General features: G+C 46.2%; 5 protein-coding genes across 5 annotated transcripts; 1 reads left to right on the top strand and 4 right to left on the bottom strand.

Moving 5' to 3' along the window:
* Positions 1-3,079: 3,079 nt before the first annotated feature.
* On the top strand, positions 3,080-3,703 carry F5J12DRAFT_722343 (uncharacterized protein; the record flags this gene model as incomplete). The annotated part of the gene is made up of 1 exon (XM_051741367.1): positions 3,080-3,703. The coding sequence occupies one exon, from the start codon at positions 3,080-3,082 to the stop codon at positions 3,701-3,703; it is 624 nt and encodes a 207-aa protein (XP_051599175.1).
* Positions 3,704-7,697: 3,994 nt separating this feature from the next.
* Positions 7,698-8,967, bottom strand: F5J12DRAFT_783407 (uncharacterized protein; the record flags this gene model as incomplete). The annotated part of the gene is made up of 4 exons (XM_051742841.1): positions 7,698-8,008; positions 8,128-8,276; positions 8,331-8,690; positions 8,765-8,967. 4 exons carry the CDS (start codon positions 8,965-8,967, stop codon positions 7,698-7,700), a joined length of 1,023 nt encoding a protein of 340 aa, XP_051599174.1.
* A 1,382-nt stretch (positions 8,968-10,349) lies between these two features.
* On the bottom strand, positions 10,350-10,865 carry F5J12DRAFT_893513 (uncharacterized protein; the record flags this gene model as incomplete). The annotated part of the gene is made up of 3 exons (XM_051747664.1): positions 10,350-10,400; positions 10,461-10,627; positions 10,694-10,865. 3 exons carry the CDS (start codon positions 10,863-10,865, stop codon positions 10,350-10,352), a joined length of 390 nt encoding a protein of 129 aa, XP_051599173.1.
* Positions 10,866-12,535: 1,670 nt separating this feature from the next.
* F5J12DRAFT_708315 (uncharacterized protein) lies at positions 12,536-12,928 on the bottom strand (the record flags this gene model as incomplete). The annotated part of the gene is made up of 1 exon (XM_051740603.1): positions 12,536-12,928. A coding segment is annotated over one exon (393 nt), but the record flags the coding sequence as incomplete, so codon positions are not given.
* Positions 12,929-13,154: 226 nt separating this feature from the next.
* F5J12DRAFT_722233 (uncharacterized protein) lies at positions 13,155-13,505 on the bottom strand (the record flags this gene model as incomplete). The annotated part of the gene is made up of 2 exons (XM_051741357.1): positions 13,155-13,274; positions 13,305-13,505. 2 exons carry the CDS (start codon positions 13,503-13,505, stop codon positions 13,155-13,157), a joined length of 321 nt encoding a protein of 106 aa, XP_051599171.1.
* Positions 13,506-19,233: the final 5,728 nt, after the last annotated feature.

The following is a 19,233-nucleotide window of genomic DNA, read 5'->3' as shown; positions in this document are numbered from 1 at the left end:
TAACACTGGCATCACATCCATGGATCACATTGCTCAACCATTCTCCCCTTCAAACTTCCAAACCCACTAACACAGGTCAGTGAGTGCTTTGCAGCCATTGCTAACCAATCAGCCTCCACAGCGAGCCACATGAGAACCCACAGTGGACAGAATCACCCCCTCTCTCCCCCCCATGCAGGGATAGCACATGACCAAACTGATCACAAGCAACAGAAAATGTTTCAGAACAGCAGTTTCACTGACTCCCAACCCCTCCCAGCCTGCACAGTATGCCTTGGGCACCACCACCACCTCATTATTGAGTGCAGAGCCACTCACACCTGGGACAAGAAACATGAAGCCTTTGCTGAAAGAATCTACAAAGCACTCTTCACGAAAGATGGGTGATGCATCTGCACCAAGTGGCAGCAAGAAGAAGGCTGTGCAGAGAGGCATGATGCCAAGCATTTCTGCTCAGGTTGTGGAGCAACAACCCATGGAGCTCGGAGATGTCCTTGAGCTCAAGCAATTACACCCAACAACCCCATATAAAGTAGAAGTGTGGAGTCAGGTGCTTCGAGATCTTAACCTAATCAATCGCTTTAGTAGAATCCTGGAAGGCCTTCACTGGGGCTTCATTGTAAACTTTCCCCCAATTGTGCATACACAATCCCCCCCAAACAGAGACTCCATTTCCATATACAAGAGCAAATTTAATAGGATTGTCCATAAAGAAATCAAGAAAGGTTGCTTCATAGGTCCACTACCATTAAAAACGATTGAATCCTTAATTGGTGTGTCCCAGTCATCCCCCCTCTCCATCATCCCCAAGCCCAACTGGCCAGGCAAATTCTGGCTCATCCAAAACTTCTCTTTTCCACACATCACCAGCCCAACCACCCCCAACCCATCAATCAATTCCTATGTAAATGCCCATGACTTCCCAACCATGTGGGGAAAACTCTCCATAATTTATGCACTGTTGCATGCCTTCCCCCAGGCTCAGAAATCACAATGCGAGATGTAGCAGAAGCCTACCACACCATTCCCCTCCACCTGTCACAATGGCCAGCAAGTGTAGTACATATGTTGAGCACACATGGCTGCATAGATACTTGCATCACATTCAGAGCAACTCCTTCCACAGGAATCTACAGACACTTAGCAGATGCCAGATCAGAAATTCTGAGACATCATGGTATTGGACCCTTGGACAAATAGGTAGATGACCACATCTTCCTACATATCAGGCACAAATATTTAGCTGAATACAATAGACTGAGAAACCTCTGGTGCAGTGAGATTGCCACACACCCACACAATCCCCAGCAGGCAGGAGCCCACATATGGTACCAAGGGAGAACACTTGATAATGACATGCCCAAAGAGTTCAATGAGGACTGCTCACAAACCATCCATGACCTTGCCCTAGCTTCACCCAGATCAACCCATGATGCCCTATTCTCTTACAGCTTTGAGGACATTGATGCCCTGTCAGAAACACTCAGCATTCCCTGGGAGCGGTCAAAAGACTAGCTGTTCAGTCACTCAGCTACGTACATCAGTTTCCAATGGGATCTCCAGGATTATGTAGTGGCACCTAGCCCAAACAAAACTAACAAGTACCTCAAGGCAATCCATGAATGGTGTAAATGCCCAGTGCATGTGTTACAAGATGTGAAAGAACTCTATGGTAAACTACTCTGCACAAGTGCAGCATTACCATGTGGCAGAGCGTACTTAACTGGGCTAGAAGCTATGCTGAAGATGGGTGCAAACAAACCTTTCCTCCCTCATTGTGTGGACAAGAGGGTTGCAAACAATCTAGAGTGGTGGATGGACAGACTACAGAACGGAGATGTCCATCACCCCATCCATCCTCCACATCAACTCATTAACATAGCTGCTTTCTCTGATGCTAGCTCTGGGATTGGCATTGGCATCACAATCAGAGAAAGATGGAGAGCCTGGAGACTCATACTGGGGTGGTGAGCAACATGGGAAGGCACAAGAGACATTGGGTGGGCTGAGGCCATTGCATTTGAGTTCCTGGTCTGAACAATCGACCTCATTGGCCTCCCCAAAGCAGCCTTCATCACCTTTGGTGACAACTCAGGAATCATGGAGGGCTGGCAGAATGGGTGCCACTGTAACACTGAAGTCAACAAAGTCTTCAAACAGATTCACTCCATCATCGCTAACTCCCATAGCATCGAACAAATTCACACTGGATACATACCCAGCAGAAGCAACCCAGCTGATGGCCCATCAAGAGGTTCTTACAGCCCCCCCAACCTTATCCTCCCTCCAATCCCTATCCCGAAACACCTACAGTGCTTTGTCATTGATGCCTCAGATCCCCCAACCCCCACCAAACTCAGACTTATGAGGGAAGGAACCTACCCACCCCCAGCAGCAACACTCATTGACTGTGCTTGCAACATCCTCAAAGCAGCAGAAACCAGATGTGCATCAGCTACACATGAAGAGGACTACATACAGCAGGCCCTGCTCCCCTGGTAGTGCAGAGCAGCAATGCCAATTCAATGCCTCCCTCCTGACTTCTGAAAGCTACCAGCCACTGGTCCTTGCAAATCCACGCCCCTACAAACCAGGTCTAACCCCCATACCCTCCCCTCTATGCCCTCACTGTCTTGCCAGAGAGCACCTCCAGCTGTGGCTCCCAACAGCTACAAACACATGAGTAGCAGCAGGGACAGAACAAGGTGGCTCACACCCCATCCCAGAGGAATAACTGAACCATATCCTGGAAGTCATTGGGGCCTCGTGGGCAGAAAGAACAAAAGAAGCTTATGGAGCTGGCCTACTAACATACCATGTATACTGTGACATGCACAACCTCCCAGAACAGCAGCATGCCCCCATTTCAGCCACAACACTGCTTGCTTTCCTGTCCAGCTGTGCAGGCTCCTATTCTGGATCAGCCCTGGTGAACTTTGCAGCAGGCCTGCATGCATGGCATTTACAAGAGGAACTCTGAGCTATACTGGAAGGAGCTTCATGCCTAGCTCCACCTGCATCCAAACACCCTCCCCATGAGCCATTCAAAGTTGAAACCCTAGAACTTTTTCACTTGTTCATGGATCTCAAAAATCCAAGAGATGCTGCCATCTTTGTGTGTTTAACCACAGTTTTCTACTGTGTAGCCAGACTCAGAGAGTTCACAGTAACATCAATCAAACATTTTGACCCAGTGAAGCACATCACTCAAGCAGACTTGAAACATCTCCACAACCTCAATGGCCTACCAGTCACCAAATTCCACATTCCTTGCACCAAAACCTCCCCACAAGGAGAGGACATTCAATGTGCACCTGTGGAAGGCATCACAAACCCCATCGAAGTGCTAGAGAACCACTTTCAAGTCAACCCCACTGATCCCAGCACACATTTATTTGCATGGAAGCACCCCACAGCAGGCCTATGCCCACTATCCAAATCAGAGGTCACCAAGTGCATCTTGGTGCTAGCCTCTGAACATAATCTTCCAAACCTCAGAGGACACAGTCTAAGGATAGGTGGCACACTTCACTACTTGCTTCAAGGCATTCCCTTTGATGTCATCAAGACAATTGGGAATTGGGCAGGACACTCCTTCACACTATACCTATGTCAACACACAATGATACTAGCACCCTACCTCAACGATAGGCCCACTCTCCTGGAACACTTCATGAGATATGCTATGCCCCCAGTGCACTAATCCAGTTTTTACCCACACAAGTAAGCAGCCATCTCCTTTTTCCAGGGCTCTGAGCTTTGCCATTAGCATCACCAGCTCCCAAGCAATGGGTCACAGCTCACTCATCGCCTTTGGATACAGTGCCTCCTCCAGGCTGGAAAACCCTTTGGATTTTCACCCATCCTCCTTAGTCTCCCTAGATACCTTCCCTGGTTCTCTGGCTTGTGAGTCTCATCATTAGCACACACCCCTACTCCCCCCTGTTCACTAGCATAGTGTTGAAGCACATGGACACAATATTGCTGTTTTGATGTCAGTCTAAGATGAGGCATTTGAGGTGTTTTCCCCCTCAATGAATAATTATTGAATACCATAGGGTACTTAGAAGGATTAAGAGCCACCAAGCTACCTGAGCCACACTGGGATTTGTCATCAGCACCCTGCTGATGCTTCCCATGCATGTGATGTGTCATCCCCAACTCCTCTGGTCACCATTGTTGACAGCAAGCTCCCATATCTCAACAACAACACAATGCACAATCATTGGACTTTCACAGCCATATAGTACCCATGTCTAGCTAGTGCTCTGTAACATATTATTGATTATCACTGGGTACTATGTACTAAGCACTAAGCTACCAGAGCTGTGTGACATCACACTGGGTGACATACCAGTTGTTGTGTGTTCAGCAAACACCATTGGACATATGTAGTCTCCTCACCAAGTACACATATCATGACTGTTGTATATTGTAAAGAAACCAGACTTTCACACAGACATAGAGTGTATATAGAGGTCACTGAGGGAAAGCAAATGCATGGATGAATTGATGTACAGTGCATGACTGTGCATAACTTTTGGAAGGAAGCCAAGATATGTACATAAGTGCATTAAATTGACAGCAACTGGGAAGCCCTGTGTTAAAATGCATGTGTGACAAAGTATTAAAGTAAGGTGGATAAAAACTTACACCTCATTACTCATCATCTTCCATAGAGCTGTTGTCCTCTGAAGATGAGTCAACCAATGTGATGCTTTTTGGAGCTTTCCCCTTGCCTGGTGCTGTATGGCAGCATTTCCTGCCTGCACCAGAGCACTTGCAAGGTTGAATTGATGGCCACTCTTCCTGTTGTAATAGTGATAAGGCCAGTCCTTGAGTGGAATGTGCAGGTCAAGCTGTGGCTTGCTGTGAGTCAAAGTGTGGTTCAGTGGTGAAAACCAACCAAAACCAACACAAAAGACAAAAAGAGCAAGTGGTGGTGTGCCTATGCAGTACCTAGATGGTAGAACCTGTTCTTTGGGAGGGTTTTTGCAAGCTACAACACTCAAAGACAAGTGCTGAGGGTTGGGGGTGCTCCTGATGAAGAAGAAGCAGGAATGCAAGAGAATGCAATAGGGTAGACTGCTGTCAGCCTACAGAAGGATGGATGACAACTTAATTCAATGTCCTAAGCTGCACTGAGCTCAGGGAGGGCTTGGAGCAAAGTATATTGATGATAGACAAGGATAAGCAAAGTAGATGATAGTTAGACCCTTAATAAAGTCTCAACTATTGAAGCTGCTGAATGAATTACTGAGTGATGATAAAATGTGAGCAAGAGGGGCTCTCTGATGTCCTCTTTTTTTTTTGCTATCTAAGTACAGTGATTTATATACAGTACAGGGGTGTTGCCCTTGGAAAACAAGGTGCAAACACTTGGTAAGTGATTGGTAACTGATGAGTAAGGAATGTAAATGATGGGTAATCATCTTGGAAAGCATTGGTAAGCATTGGTAAGGATTAGCAAGCCAAAAAGTGAAGAATCAGTAAGCAAAGTCAAAAGATTGGTAAGTATTGGCAATAGGTGAGTCAAAGACAGTCAGAACATCAAAGTATGAGTCAAGTAATGTCAGGAACTGGGAAAGCGCACTGGAATCACATTAGGGGGAGGCTGTGCATGTCACATCTCAAAGAGATCACTTCTAGGCCAAGGTGGGATGACAGAGAGGCAGTGCTGATCTGATGCCAATATAGTACATCCAAAAGTGGACAGGGTGAGTCAGATGTCAACAGGGGTCAAGCTTTGGGGGTCTGTGGGGTGACAGGAGCATAGGGGATCACAACTGTCCCCCCCAAACCATCCTCTCAGTGAAGCAAATAAAAACTTCATGAACAAGGCTCTGTTGGAAGAGAGGATGAATGGGGAGTGTCTTCTGCTGTATCTTGCAACAAGGAGGCAAGATGTGCATCATACTCATCATGGATGTGATCAGGGAGAGTGGAGAACAGTAGATTATACTGTGGCTGTTGCAATCTTGGAAGAATGATGGATGAGACCAGTATGAAGACATTGCAGGGAGCAGGGAGGAAGGATCCATATGCTTCTTGGACTGGAGAGACTGAAACAACCACACAAGACCTTTCCAAGTGAATGACAGACCTCAGGTGACCAAAGAACATCCTCCTAGAGGTCATGACAAAAAGAACATGCTGTCCAAGCTGGATGGGCCAAGAGGGCATAGACAAGGGTGGGATGTACCAGGATGCTTCAGGATGGAAGCTGGTAGGAACTCCTGGTAGATATATGTAGCCATGGTCCCTAGCAAAGGGGACAAGTGAAATGATTGATGTAGAGGCAGCCATATCAGAAGAATTTAGTGAAATGAGTGCCTTTTGGAGGGAGTGCTGTAGAAATGTGTGGAGTGCACAAATCCTTTCCAATATTGGAAGGTAAGATCATGTGGCTGAGCACTACAAGTGAGTGTGAGAATGGTCTTGGTATCTGCAGAAATAGCAGAGATATGTCAAAAACTGGAATGCCATACATGGGCACTTAAGAATTTTAGCCAGCACTTGACTCACTCCCTTTCTTTTTCTCTGGCACTGATGACTTGTTCTTGTGCAAAGGATGACTGCCAACATTTCTGGCTGTCCTTCTTTGCATGAGGGCTATGGTCTTCATCTCCATTCATCAGCTGTATCCATGTCCACCTCACCAAACACCTTTGGTGTGTGACATCACCCTCCATCCAGTGGCACACTATGTCCCTCCAAGAGTCTGACTTTGCAGTCTGTGTCCCATCAGGATGACAACTCCCAGAAGGGAGGTAGAGGCATGGGCCTTGGTCCTCTGGGGTCTGACCTGTGAGGGGAGGGATGTCAAGAGTGAAAGATCTGATGGCTGGACAACTCATGGCATCCTGAACTGCATTTGAGTTGGTTGTAAATTGAGTGTAGGTAGGTATAGTTGGGATGCTGGCATGGAAGCAGACTGGATCACTGGGGGCAACAAAGCTGTGGTCTGCGCAAGTGAATGCTGGTGGGCTGATCCATGTGGCTGGTCGGTTGGTGCAATGGAACTCATAGAATGAATGAGGCTCACCCACTGTTGGAATGGAAGCAGACTGCATCACTGGGGGCGACAATGTTGTGGTCTGCACAGGTGAATGTTGGTAGGCTGATCCATGCAGCTGGTCAGTTGGTGTGGTAGGAGTCACAGAATCAACAAGGCTCACCTGCTATTGGCATCGCTCGAGTGTTACTGCCAGTAGTGTCCTGGTGTAACACAGGTCCAGAAGGGGCTGAACGTGCAGAGGCCAAGGTCAGGGCCTTTATGACCAGGTTGCTCATGTCACTGAGCTGTTGGTAGATCTCCCTTACATCTACTGATAATGAGCACAAGGTTTCCTTCACTTCCTTCACAGTCATGTGTAGCACTGCCATGTCAGATGTTATCAATGCATGCACCATGTTGAGTGCCTCGGTGGACACTGGCTGGACAAGCGCAGCTTTGCCTGCAAGTGAATGATCACCTTTGCATGGGACCAGTTGCAGTGCATCACTGTGGTCATTTTTGTAGCAATTCAACTCATTGAGGAGGTAGTGCATCAGTGTGTCACACTGCATAGTTGTGTGGAGCAAAAGGCAAGGAGTCAGTTGACTTTTACTACACACCCAGATAGGAAGGAGGATGAAGTACTCACATGCTCACCTTCAGCCCATCCCCCCCACCACTGGACCCATGCAAGGGTCCATCACTGCCCCACTGGCATGAACATGAAGCAATACTGTGCTCCACCATGATGATAGCAATGGGTCATAAATGTCCCAGGAGTTCCAGACCCCACTACTGCCTCATCAATCCATTTCTGGATTGTGTCATGGGAAAGCAGCTCACCCAGCTGTGGCATGCTGTTTGTGCCAATTGTGGGGAAAAGGAAGTCTTCATTGGTCATCAGTTGCCCAAGATGGACAAGCTCGACCCACTTCATCCACAACACAAGGCACAGGAAGGTGTCACATGCTTTGCCCATATCCAGGCATGGATAAATCTTGTAATGATTGCCTTGTATATAGCAATAAAAGGAGATCAGATGGATAAGATATGTGAAGATGGATATAAGGATGAACTTCATAAGTTGGCCTCCCTCATCCCCTTATCCAACTTTCATTGCCATCCCTTACAATTCTTCAGGTGGATCTCGAAGTAAGCATTGTGCTCATTTATGGTGAGGGAGACTTCTTCACCTCGAAGATATTTCATGAACATGCCATCTATGACAGTCCAGTCAAGTTTGACATCCCCATGCTTCAATTTCAGCAGCTCATAGTTCCTGTTGGATTCCACCATCAAAATGTTGTTGGCAACACTGCCTACTAATACCTACCTTGTCCAGAGCATGAATGCAACAGTGCCAAAGGCAAGGTGTTCAAGGTGCCATGTGACTGCTAGCCTCACCTTCCTGCTCAGGGATGTGCCTGATGGCAGCATTTTGCAGCCTACCATCATGAGATGGATGTACTGGAGTGGGGCATCAAGTGGACATAGCAATCCTGACCAGGCAAGTATTTTATCCATGTACTCCTTCTTCATGGCTCCTGAATGCTTCCATTCAGCTCCTTCAGAATTTACCTTGTGTCTGATAGATGCAACGATATCATCAACTTCTGCTGACAAGACTGGGTTGCCTTCCCATTGGTGATGCACATCATTGTGATGCCAGTTCCCATGGAATGTTGCACCATCACTGTTGGGAAGAAATGCATGCTGAAGGTATTTCTCTATGAGCATCAAGGGAAACTGAGCAGTCATGACACATACACTTCATCCCACAACATCTTAAATCCTGCTTGAACTCTGTCAATAGTGCTCTGGCTGCAATTCTCCTGGAACCCTCTCCATGAAAGGTAAAGTGCTAATGCCTTATCTGAGCACCTATTTGGCATGTGCTCAAATGCATTCCTGAATTCTGGATCACTGTAGATCTCAGAATCCTCTCCAGTGTGACTTGGAGTTGGTGGCATTCCTTCTGCTGGAAAATGGCTCTGCAGCCACAAGCACACTCGTTGGACATGCCCCACATATGCTGCCCTTGTCTTTGCTGCCTGAAGGTGAGTTTCTTTGCCGGCTTCTTTGATTTGGTGAGTGGTTCATAAGCTGGGTAGTTCCTTTGCAGTGGATACCCTTGTCCCCCCTTTTGGCTTGTCTGGGGACAATGCAATGTGCTTGGTACTGGCTCCCTTCTGTCTGACCATCACAGCAACTAATGTTGCATTAGCAGTCCTTGATCTGGCAATGTGGGAGTTGTGATGTCATGAGTGCTAGCTACAATGTCACCTACTAGTCATTTGCAATACGTATCTAGATCTCTCCTGGTCCATGAAATCGATCATACTACCTCATGAGCTGCTGATAATTCTTGCTAAAATGGCACAGCGAAGCAAAGTCAGTTTGAAGTACATGTAGTAATGGATTGAGGATTCCTTATACTAGTATCAATACATGCAATTGTAATTAGATCTTGCCCTTGATGTCAACCATGGCACCTCATCCATCAGTAGCACTGATGACTCACTCCCCAGGGCCAACATTTATTTACCAAATGGCAGGTGACACAAACTGCAAACATCTTCATCTTTGATGACAGGGTCCCACAATTATCACTTGTTGTACCAAACAGCAAGTGATGTGAGTGTGAACATCTTCTGACAGAGACATATCATACAAGTGCTGTGGTGAGTTGTACCATTTTAAGCAGGGCTAGAAGGTGACCACTGTGGAGATGTTGGGCTGTATGCAGGAGGAACAGGAGCCACTAGACATGAACGATCAATAGGCAACAACATAGGTAGAACCAATGCTGATGTTATTGGTAACTTACAAGCTGGAGGATATGTTGGAGAAGTCAGAGCGATAGAAGATAAAAGTTGCTTACACCTGGGAGATGTGAGATCAAGTGTGGGTGACGTGGAGGAGGAGTATGTCAATGATGTATCCCCTCTGCTTCTCTTGTACAACAGGGATGTCCCACATCACAACCTGCTGAATGGTGAGACATGAGATCAAGTGTGGGTGACATGGAGGAGTACACTGGTGACATAGCCCCTCTGCTTCTGTTGTACAATGGAGATGTCCTGTATTGTGACCTGCCACACAGTGAGATGTGAGATTGAGTGCAGTGATGTCAGGGAGTATGTTGATGATGTAGCCCTCCTACTTCTGTGCCAAATGGTGAGATGTGAGATTGAGTGCAGGTGATGTCAGGGAGTACATCAATGATGCAGCCCCCCTTGCTTCTGTCATAGAATGGGGATATCCTGTATTGTGACATGCTGAATGGTGAGACATGAGATTGAGTGCAGGTGATGTTGGGGAGTATGTCAATGATGCAGCTCCCCTGCTTCTGTCATAGAATGGGGACATTGCATAGAGTGATGTGCTGAAGAGTGAGGTCGCTCTACCATAGGACATATGATGATGTGAGCAGTATGCATTGGAAAAGCAACCCTGCCCATACCTGGGGAATGAAAAGTTGTCCACTGTTGACAGTAAGCAGTGAGAACGTTGCTGATTTGCCCTTGAAGTTATGCTCTGACCATGCAGGTGAGTTCATGTCATATGGTGTCATTGCTACTTGGCCTGGTGTCATGCTGCCAACTGTGTGGGCAGCAAGTAAGTCTTGTACTGGGAAATGGTAGTCAGCGATGGTATCATTCAGCATGTCAATGTCCAGAGTGACATAGAACTCACCTGTACCCATAGGCACAAGCTGGCCAAATATAACATTTTCTGCGATGCTGTGACAATCATCCTTTCCACCAATGGCAGCAGCTTCCATCAAAATCTCCACCATTTCCTCAAATGGGCAACACATCAGGGCGCCAGTGTCAGCATGGTTAATGCCATGATGAGTGATTGCCATAAGCGCTCTACAATGGGTCATGAGGTCACAGAGCAATGTCAGGTAGCAGTAGTTCAGATATGAACTGTTGAATTCAATGACTCCTCGCTCGCTGTGCAAGTGGCTTCAATCCCAAGCATGTTGAAGATCTCAATGCAGCTGTTGGAGTACACATGAGTGAAGTTGACACCTGGAATGCACATCACCACCTCCAAGTTGACACTGTCAGTCTCCAAAACCTGCTCCTTCATCTTGATGGATCCCTTATCATGTTCTCGAGTTGGCAGAAACTGACATATTTTTCAACCATGCCCCGCCCATCATCATCCTTGTCCCCACCAGAGGGAGCCTGGGAGATAGATATGACATCCTCCAGCACCTTGATGAGATGTCATTAGAAAAAATCTGTTCACACAGACCTAGAAATTTGTTGAGAGGTCAGGCTGTCAAAAGCAAGTGAGGCAAGGAAAATTACCTAGAATGAGATCACAGCAAGTGCAGCTGAGTTCATAATGATCTGGGTGACAACATGAGCTGAGGCAGTAGGAGCAATGAAGAGGAGGCAGTCATCAGGGTGCTAAATAGACAAGGAAAATTACCTAGAATGAGATCACAGCAAGCACAACTGAATTCATAATGATCCAGGTGACAACATGAGCTGAGGCAGTGGGAGCAATGAAAAGGAGGCAGTCATCAGGGTGCTAAATATACAGAGTGGGCAGGGAAGTGGACAACACAGACTTGTGTGGACCCAGCCATTCATTAGGAGGTGGGGAGCAAGGCAGTCTGCACAAGGGGGAAATAAAATAAAAAGAAGAAAGAAAGAAAAAACTCATACCTTGTGATGGTCCAGTATGAGGTGAGTATATTCTTCATCAGGCTTCACTTGCAACTCCAGGGAGCTGTTGGGCAGCTGTCATCAATACCAATCCTTCTACACTCTGCTACCTGATGCAAGTACTCACCTGCGAGTTAGTGTTGTCCTCCAAGTGCTCTTGCGCACATCAGCCCAGACTGATTGCAAGCAAGGTTGGAGGTGATGACATCACATGACAATAGTCACGGTGCATGGTGAACAGGTTTGGATTGTGTAAGGGATGGGATGAACAGTGTATGCAATGTGCAACTCATGAACTGATACAATGTTACAAAAAGTGCTAGGCATGAACTAGTCCTCACTCATGAGATCAACAATGCCAGTTTGTGTCTCCTTGCCATCTGTCAGGTCAATCACTCCAGCATCAGGAGATGATGCAACCAGGTTAACTATGGACTCGAACGGCCAATGACCAGCATCCTCATCCACCAACTGCACATGAGATGACTGGGAGGATGCATGGACAAGGTCATGTACTAAGTCAGGCCTTGAGTACTCCAACATGACTGCCAGGACCTCTATTTCATAGAATGCATCACCATTAGCATCCTCACTCAGTGGTGACATATGCATGAAAGGTGACCGATCCATGTCCACTGGCATTGCTAGGGGCCAACTTGGCACAGAGAGCCTATAGGTGGGCAGTGGCTTGTTGAAGTGGCTTATGACCTGAAGGCCATGTCACAGCCCCTCACCATTGATGTTACCCAGGAACTGTATATGACAGATGATGAGGTTGGACAGGCATATTTAGTATGGCTGTGAGACTCACCTGTAGAAGCACATGTGTAGCTCCACCAACAGAAGCATCAATCAATCTTGACCAGATGGTATCCAGTGACCAGCCAAGATGCTGTGAGCAGAACATTGCCAGGGAGGCAAGATTAGGCTGACGAGATGTCATGAACACAACAGGGGAATGTCCACCATCCAACCATGATGTGAGAGGTAATAGGTACATTGCCAGTACAGCAGGGTCAGGGAATTCAACACATTCCTCCTTGATGATGCAGGCGAGTTTGTGGTACCTACATCCAAGGAGGTGCTGAGGATCCATCCTCAGTATCTCACAGACATCATTATGCCACTTGGTGATGAACTCCATAAACTCGACAAATTGGAGCATGATAGCAGCTTGGAAGAGGGTCCTTCCAAAGCCATAGCATACTAACTGACAGGCAATGTTCCCACTGCACCACTGGCAGCCCATCTATGAACTGAGTGAGATTTGGTGGCACCTTCGGCATGCTGAATATGGCATGCACATCATCATCTACACTACTCATCAGCGTGATCAAAAGGAGGTCCCCCCATTTGAGACTGGTGCAATCTTCTATGGCTTCCAAGGAGTAAAGTTACATGTCTTCAAACCTGCCAGAATGCAAGTCACTACCATCAGTCACACCAGCTACCATTTGCATATTTAAGTCAACCTACCTGTGGACAACATGGGTCACACCAAACAATAGCATGTCATTGTATGGCATTATGACAGCATTGATGAGTTTGCATGATTGAAGACAAGCAAGTTCCACCTCTGCCTCTCCTGGAGCCTGATGTCATGTTAGTACCCATTGAAATACATACAGCAAGTGACTCAACATGTGCCAGTTGAAACCAAACATTAGCAGCAGCTCTTGAAAGTGCTGCACAAGGAGACATGGGGAGGTCAAACCTATGTCTTCTCCCCTCTTGAGTTGTGGGCAGTCTGGCCCATCGAAGACAAAGTAAGGGTGAAGTAGCATGCAAGAGAGAGTGGAAAGACAGTGGAAGATAATATCCATTTCATGCAATCGTCCTGTACCAGCTTGATGCCATGAAAACACATTGACTAGCAAATGCATCCACGTGCTGGTGATATGTCATCTGTGAGGAACAAAGTGGACCATAGACAGCAGGCTACTAACCTGGCATTGAATCCCACTGTGAGCAATTGAATGCCTTCTTCATTTCCAGACAGGTCGAATGTTTCAGCAGCCAGCTGGCCAAGTGTGTAAGGCCTTGCTGCAGGCACAAGAAGCTTTGTATGGTCAGTATAACCATGCCAACGAAACAGCAGAAAAAAACGATCACTGACAGGCCATAGTTTGGTCACTTTACAATGGGAAATTGGCATGCAGACTTACAATTGGGCTGGCCAGATTGGCAAGTGAGTCAGTAAAATATGCAAACACACTGAATGGGACAAGACCCTTGAGGTCACCATCGAAGTTCCATGTGCCAGGCACAGTGTGATGCATAGCCATTATGGTATTACAGTAGCAGGGTGAGGGGCTTTGTGCACTTGACTAATGCACACTGCGACACAGACACTCAGTCAGTTGTTATGCAGTCCTCAGTGCTTCAATGTTCAACTTCAGCACCTGGTGAAATATATATTGTACAATGAGCATGGAGGCAGCAGATTTTTGGCCTTGACAAATGCAAACATACTGTACTATACAATGTATTAGACAAAGCTCAGTAAGTAGTACCAGCCAAGAACAAATTCAGCTGAAAACTATTGAGAGGCACCACCAAGTCAAAAATGACAAATGTCAACATGGCACAGTAGCATACAAAGTTTCCCCCCTACTGAATGAGAATGCCCAAAGGCCAATACTAGCTGCTGACTGCAAAAGTGATCATTTTTTGATGTAAATTTAACAGTGGCACCCCCACACTCACACCCCCTCCATCCGAATCCGAATCACACAGTTATCAAACACGATGGACAGGAGGTCCAGTCTCTAAGTGATCAGTGTCACATGGGGATGTTCCACTCTCTGTGTGCAGACCCTGATCATAATGTACCTGAATGTGTTGCTTCCATGTCCTGAGCACACCCTAGCACACCCTAGCACACCTCCCATGCCATGATCAATGATGCTGGTGCTGTCACGAGGCATCAGACACTCTGAACAGCCATCCCTGCCACCAAGGGTGAGCTGCTGTGGCTGGGAGGCCAGTCCAAAATTTGCAGCTCCCATGCACCACCACCTGCCAATTTTCTGGAATAAACTGACTTAGCAGTTTATTTTTCCTTACTGCACCTCAGCTTCAACCAACTTGAAGTCTGAGGTGGGACTCCTTCCATTCATTATATTGGAACACTTACTTACCTACCTACAGTATATTCTTCTCTATGGGTAGTTAATTATTGAGCTTCAACCAACTTGAAGTCTGAGTATATTCCTCTCTATAGACTTGACAATCCTGCAGCTCTTCATCCTCCAAAAGGTTATGAGCCCTGCCTGCAAGTTCTAATCCTAGGAAAATTGAACACATAAAGTCTGGTACAAAGTGTCTACTATGTCTGGTCTGTCAGCATCCACTTCTGGTCCCTCAAAGGTTCTGGTCTCCACCTCAACAATAACCTCTACTACACCTTTGGGTAAAGCTACTCAAGCCTCTAGTCAACTCTATGACATACTGTCTCTGGAAGACAATGGTTCAAACTTCCAGATGTGGAATTACCAAATCATGATGATCCTAGATGTCTGTGGGCTTTGGGAGCTTGTAGAAGGAAAGTTGAAGGCACCTGATGCAGCAGCTGATCCAGTTGCATGCACAGACTGGCACTACAAGGATAAAGAAGCAAGGGCTCAAATCATGCTTACTCTAAAGGACAACCCACTTAGTGGTGTGCTGCATGCCATGACAGCAGCAGAGGTCTGGAGAAAGCTATGTAAGTGCTATGAAGGCAAGGGAAACAAATGATAGCCTACCTTATCAGCAAACTATTTTGCAGTACCCTAGCAGATGACATCTTGATGGAGATGCAGCTTAATGCCATGTGGCAGAAGGTGACAATCCTAAAGTCTCTTGGATAGCCCCTTGAAGACTCTTGTTGCCATAGCCATGGTCATCTCCCTTCCAACCTTGTACTCAACCCTTTGCACTATACTCATGTCATCTGATGAGAAACTAACTCCAGACTCCATCATTTCCCAAGTCTTGATAGAAAAGAAGTCTCACTGCACCTCTTCAGCATCAACTGCCCTCATAACAAAGACACCTAACAAAAAGGGAAAGAGGAATGACAAGAAAAAGAAAAAGGCTTGTGGCTACTGCAAGAAGACAAACCATGTTGAAGATGGCTGCTACAAGAAGAAGGCTGATGAGGCAGCCAAGTCCCCATTGCAGGCTGAAAAGGATAAGCCTAAGGAGGACAAACTTGTTGCTAAAGTTGTGCACATCTCACCTGCTGAAGATAGTGCTCTATGTCTCTTCATGGCCACTGACAATGGTGAGAATCTTCACACATGCTGGGTCATAGACTCTGGTGCCTCTGTGAACATGTGCTGTCAGCAGAAATGGTTCACGTTGCTAAAGATGCTCTCACCCCTGCAGCCTGTAGTCATTGGCAATGGGAGCACAATTCCTGCTACTGCCATCAGATGGATCAAACTTCATATGGATCTTCCAAATGGGAAGACCAGTAGAATCTTACTACAGAAAGTCTACTTTGTTCCAGATCTCAGTGCAAACCTCCTCTCAGTGGCATACCTTGCCACTAGAAATGTCCAGGTCACCTTCACAGGTGGAACATGCTCAATCACTGACAGTACAGACACTGTAGGTGTGGATCATTGTCAAGGCTCACTCTACATCCTCATGGCAAAGACTCACTCTCCGAGTCATGGCACACTTGTCATACAAGGACCATCTCCACCACTTGACCCTACCCTTATTTTCCCAGCACTTGCAGCTGCAGCTCCAAGGTTTGTAGCCACACTTGACTTGTGGCATTGACATCTTGGGCATGTGAACATAAAATCTGTGCTTAAACTAGTTAAAGCAGGAGTGGTTGAAGGCATGGAGCTTATTGGCACTGAGCACTTGAACTCAGTATGCCAACCTTGCCTCAAAGGGAAGCAACACCATAAGGTGATACCTGTCAAGTCAAACATTGAAAGCCTGACAGTACTCTACTGAACATACAGTGAGGGACAAAAGTGTTGCAATGTTTGTGAGGTGTGACTTGCTGCCAATGTAGCTCAGGCTATTCTGCACAGATAATCATAATACCTATACCATTGGAAAGGGGTGGCTCTAAGCTTGCCAGAGCACTAAGGTTCAGTCCAAACAAATCAATACATGCTGAGATACACCCTATTCTTTCCAAAAGGTGCATTGCAATGCTTTTGTCCCTGACTGGTGAAATAGTGAAAAGTGACCTTTTGATGGGATTGAGGGCATGAAGGATGGGAAAATATGATTACATAATAAACCATATGATCTTCCAGATGATTTGTCAGCATGTAAACAATGACAAACATTGGACTTGTACCATTAACCCTCCCTCTTTTACCACAACTCATGAAATCATCCCTCCAGCTCACATGGTCATTTTCTCAAGGAATTCTTATCAAATACTGGTGGCCACCACAGTGCCATCAGTATAACATACTCTCAGAACCATCAGTCCCTTAAAAAGCCTGCTGTCAGTCATTCCCTGGACTGTTTCCCCACCCATGCCTGATGTGTTCTGGGAATAATTAGTACTTGGAAGGCTGAAAATGTTATGGAGGTCAATCTGGCACTTCAGAACATGATGGACAAACCAGTCCCCTCTCAACCAATGCATTTCTGGCACAGGGACAGTGGTATGGAAGTTAGGGCAAGACAAAATCCTCTTTACCCTGGGTGTCATCAGAAGGATATGCTACTGAACTGCCATGGAGCAGAATCCTGTGCTTCCATCTGGCCCTGAATATTGCCTTTGGTCACATATGACCAAATAATCCTTCCCCAGTCATCTACAGTTCAGATCAGAGCAAGATCTAGTGAACCCTCTTATGGTACTCAGAGCACAAGGAGGTTTTGTCTCACCCCAACTTCCATACCACTGTCCCTGTGCCAGAAATGCATTGGTTGAGAGGGGACTGGTTTGTCCATCATGTTCTGAAGTGCCAGATTGACCTCCATAACATTTTCAGCCTTCCAAGTACTAATTATTCCCAGAACACATCAGGCATGGGTGGGGAAACAGTCCAGGGAATGACTGACAGCAGGTTTTTTAAGGGACTGATGGTTCTGAGAGTATGTTATACTGATGGCACTGTGGTGGCCACCAGTATTTGATAAGAATTCCTTGAGAAAATGACCATGTGAGCTGGAGAGATGATTTCATGAGTTGTGGTAAAAGAGGGAGGGTTAATGGTACAAGTCCAATGTTTGTCATTGTTTACATGCTGACAAATCATCTGGAAGATCATATGGTTTATTATGTAATCATATTTTCCCATCCTTCATGCCCTCAATCCCATCAAAAGGTCACTTTTCACTATTTCACCAGTCAGGGACAAAAGCATTGCAATGCACCTTTTGGAAAGAATAGGGTGTATCTCAGCATGTATTGATTTGTTTGGACTGAACCTTAGTGCTCTGGCAAGCTTAGAGCCACCCCTTTCCAATGGTATAGGTATCATGATTATCTGTGCAGAATAGCCTGAGCTACATTGCAACACTTTTGTCCCTCACTGTACTCTGATGTATGTGGCCCCATAGAGACTACAGCCTGAACTGGACACTGCTACTTCATAACCTTCACTGATGCTTGCTCACACCACCTTGTGGTTAAACTAATAAAAACTAAGGATGAAGTCTTCCCCTCAGTGAAAGACTATCTTATTTGAGCTGAAGACAAAACTGGTGAAAAAGTGAATTATTTCAGAGTGACAGAGGTGGAGAGTATGGCTCAGATGAGTTCAAGGCCTACCTCAAGTCAAAAGGGGTCCACCATGAGAAGACAAATGCCTATACCCCACAGGAGAATGGTGTTGCAGAGCAGATGAACTGCACACTTGTTGAAAGTGTGCAGGCAATGCTAAAAGATGCTGGACTGTCAAATAAATATTGGGGGGATATTATCCAGTATGCAGCCTACCTAATTAACTGATCACTGACCTGTGCAATCTCTGAGGATATCATACCATACAAATCCTGTACAGGGATTAAGCCATTGCTGGCCCATATCTGAACCTTCAGCTGCACTGCACACATACATATACCTGAGGAAAAAAGGAAGAAGCTAGATGAAAAGTCCTTAGAATGCATTCATCTGGGCTTTGCAGAGAACAAGAAAGTGTACCTATGCTTACACCAGCCCACTGGTCATGTCTTTGAATCCTGGGATGTAGTGTTTGATGAGGGAAGCACAGTGGCAGGCCTAGATCATGTCCAGATAGAAGAAGATCCTGTGAGCATGGTTAGTAAACCAGCAGACATAAGAGGGAATGCCCAAAAGGGCAATGTGTCACACCTGGATACCATCAAGGCTTCAGGCACCATGCTCACATGGAGTCTGATGATGGAGATCTTGAGTCTAGTGAGGGAGAAAATGAAAATGTCATCCATGAGGTTGAAATCAAATCAAATGACACACCTGATCACTCAGGATCAATGGTAGATCATTCCCCACAGCACTCAGAGGGTAACATGCCAGGAAATGGCCCAAGTTCTAAAAAGGTGCTTGAAATGGCCTCAAAACCATCAGTAAAGCAAGCTAGGATGACACCAAAACCTACA

Source organism: Pisolithus orientalis, assembly GCF_024613125.1.
Source record: "Pisolithus orientalis strain OTSU chromosome Unknown F5J12scaffold_17, whole genome shotgun sequence".
Taxonomy (NCBI): Eukaryota; Fungi; Basidiomycota; class Agaricomycetes; order Boletales; family Pisolithaceae; genus Pisolithus; species Pisolithus orientalis.
Note: the sequence above shows the minus strand (reverse complement) of the source record. Positions and strands in the feature narration are given on the sequence as shown.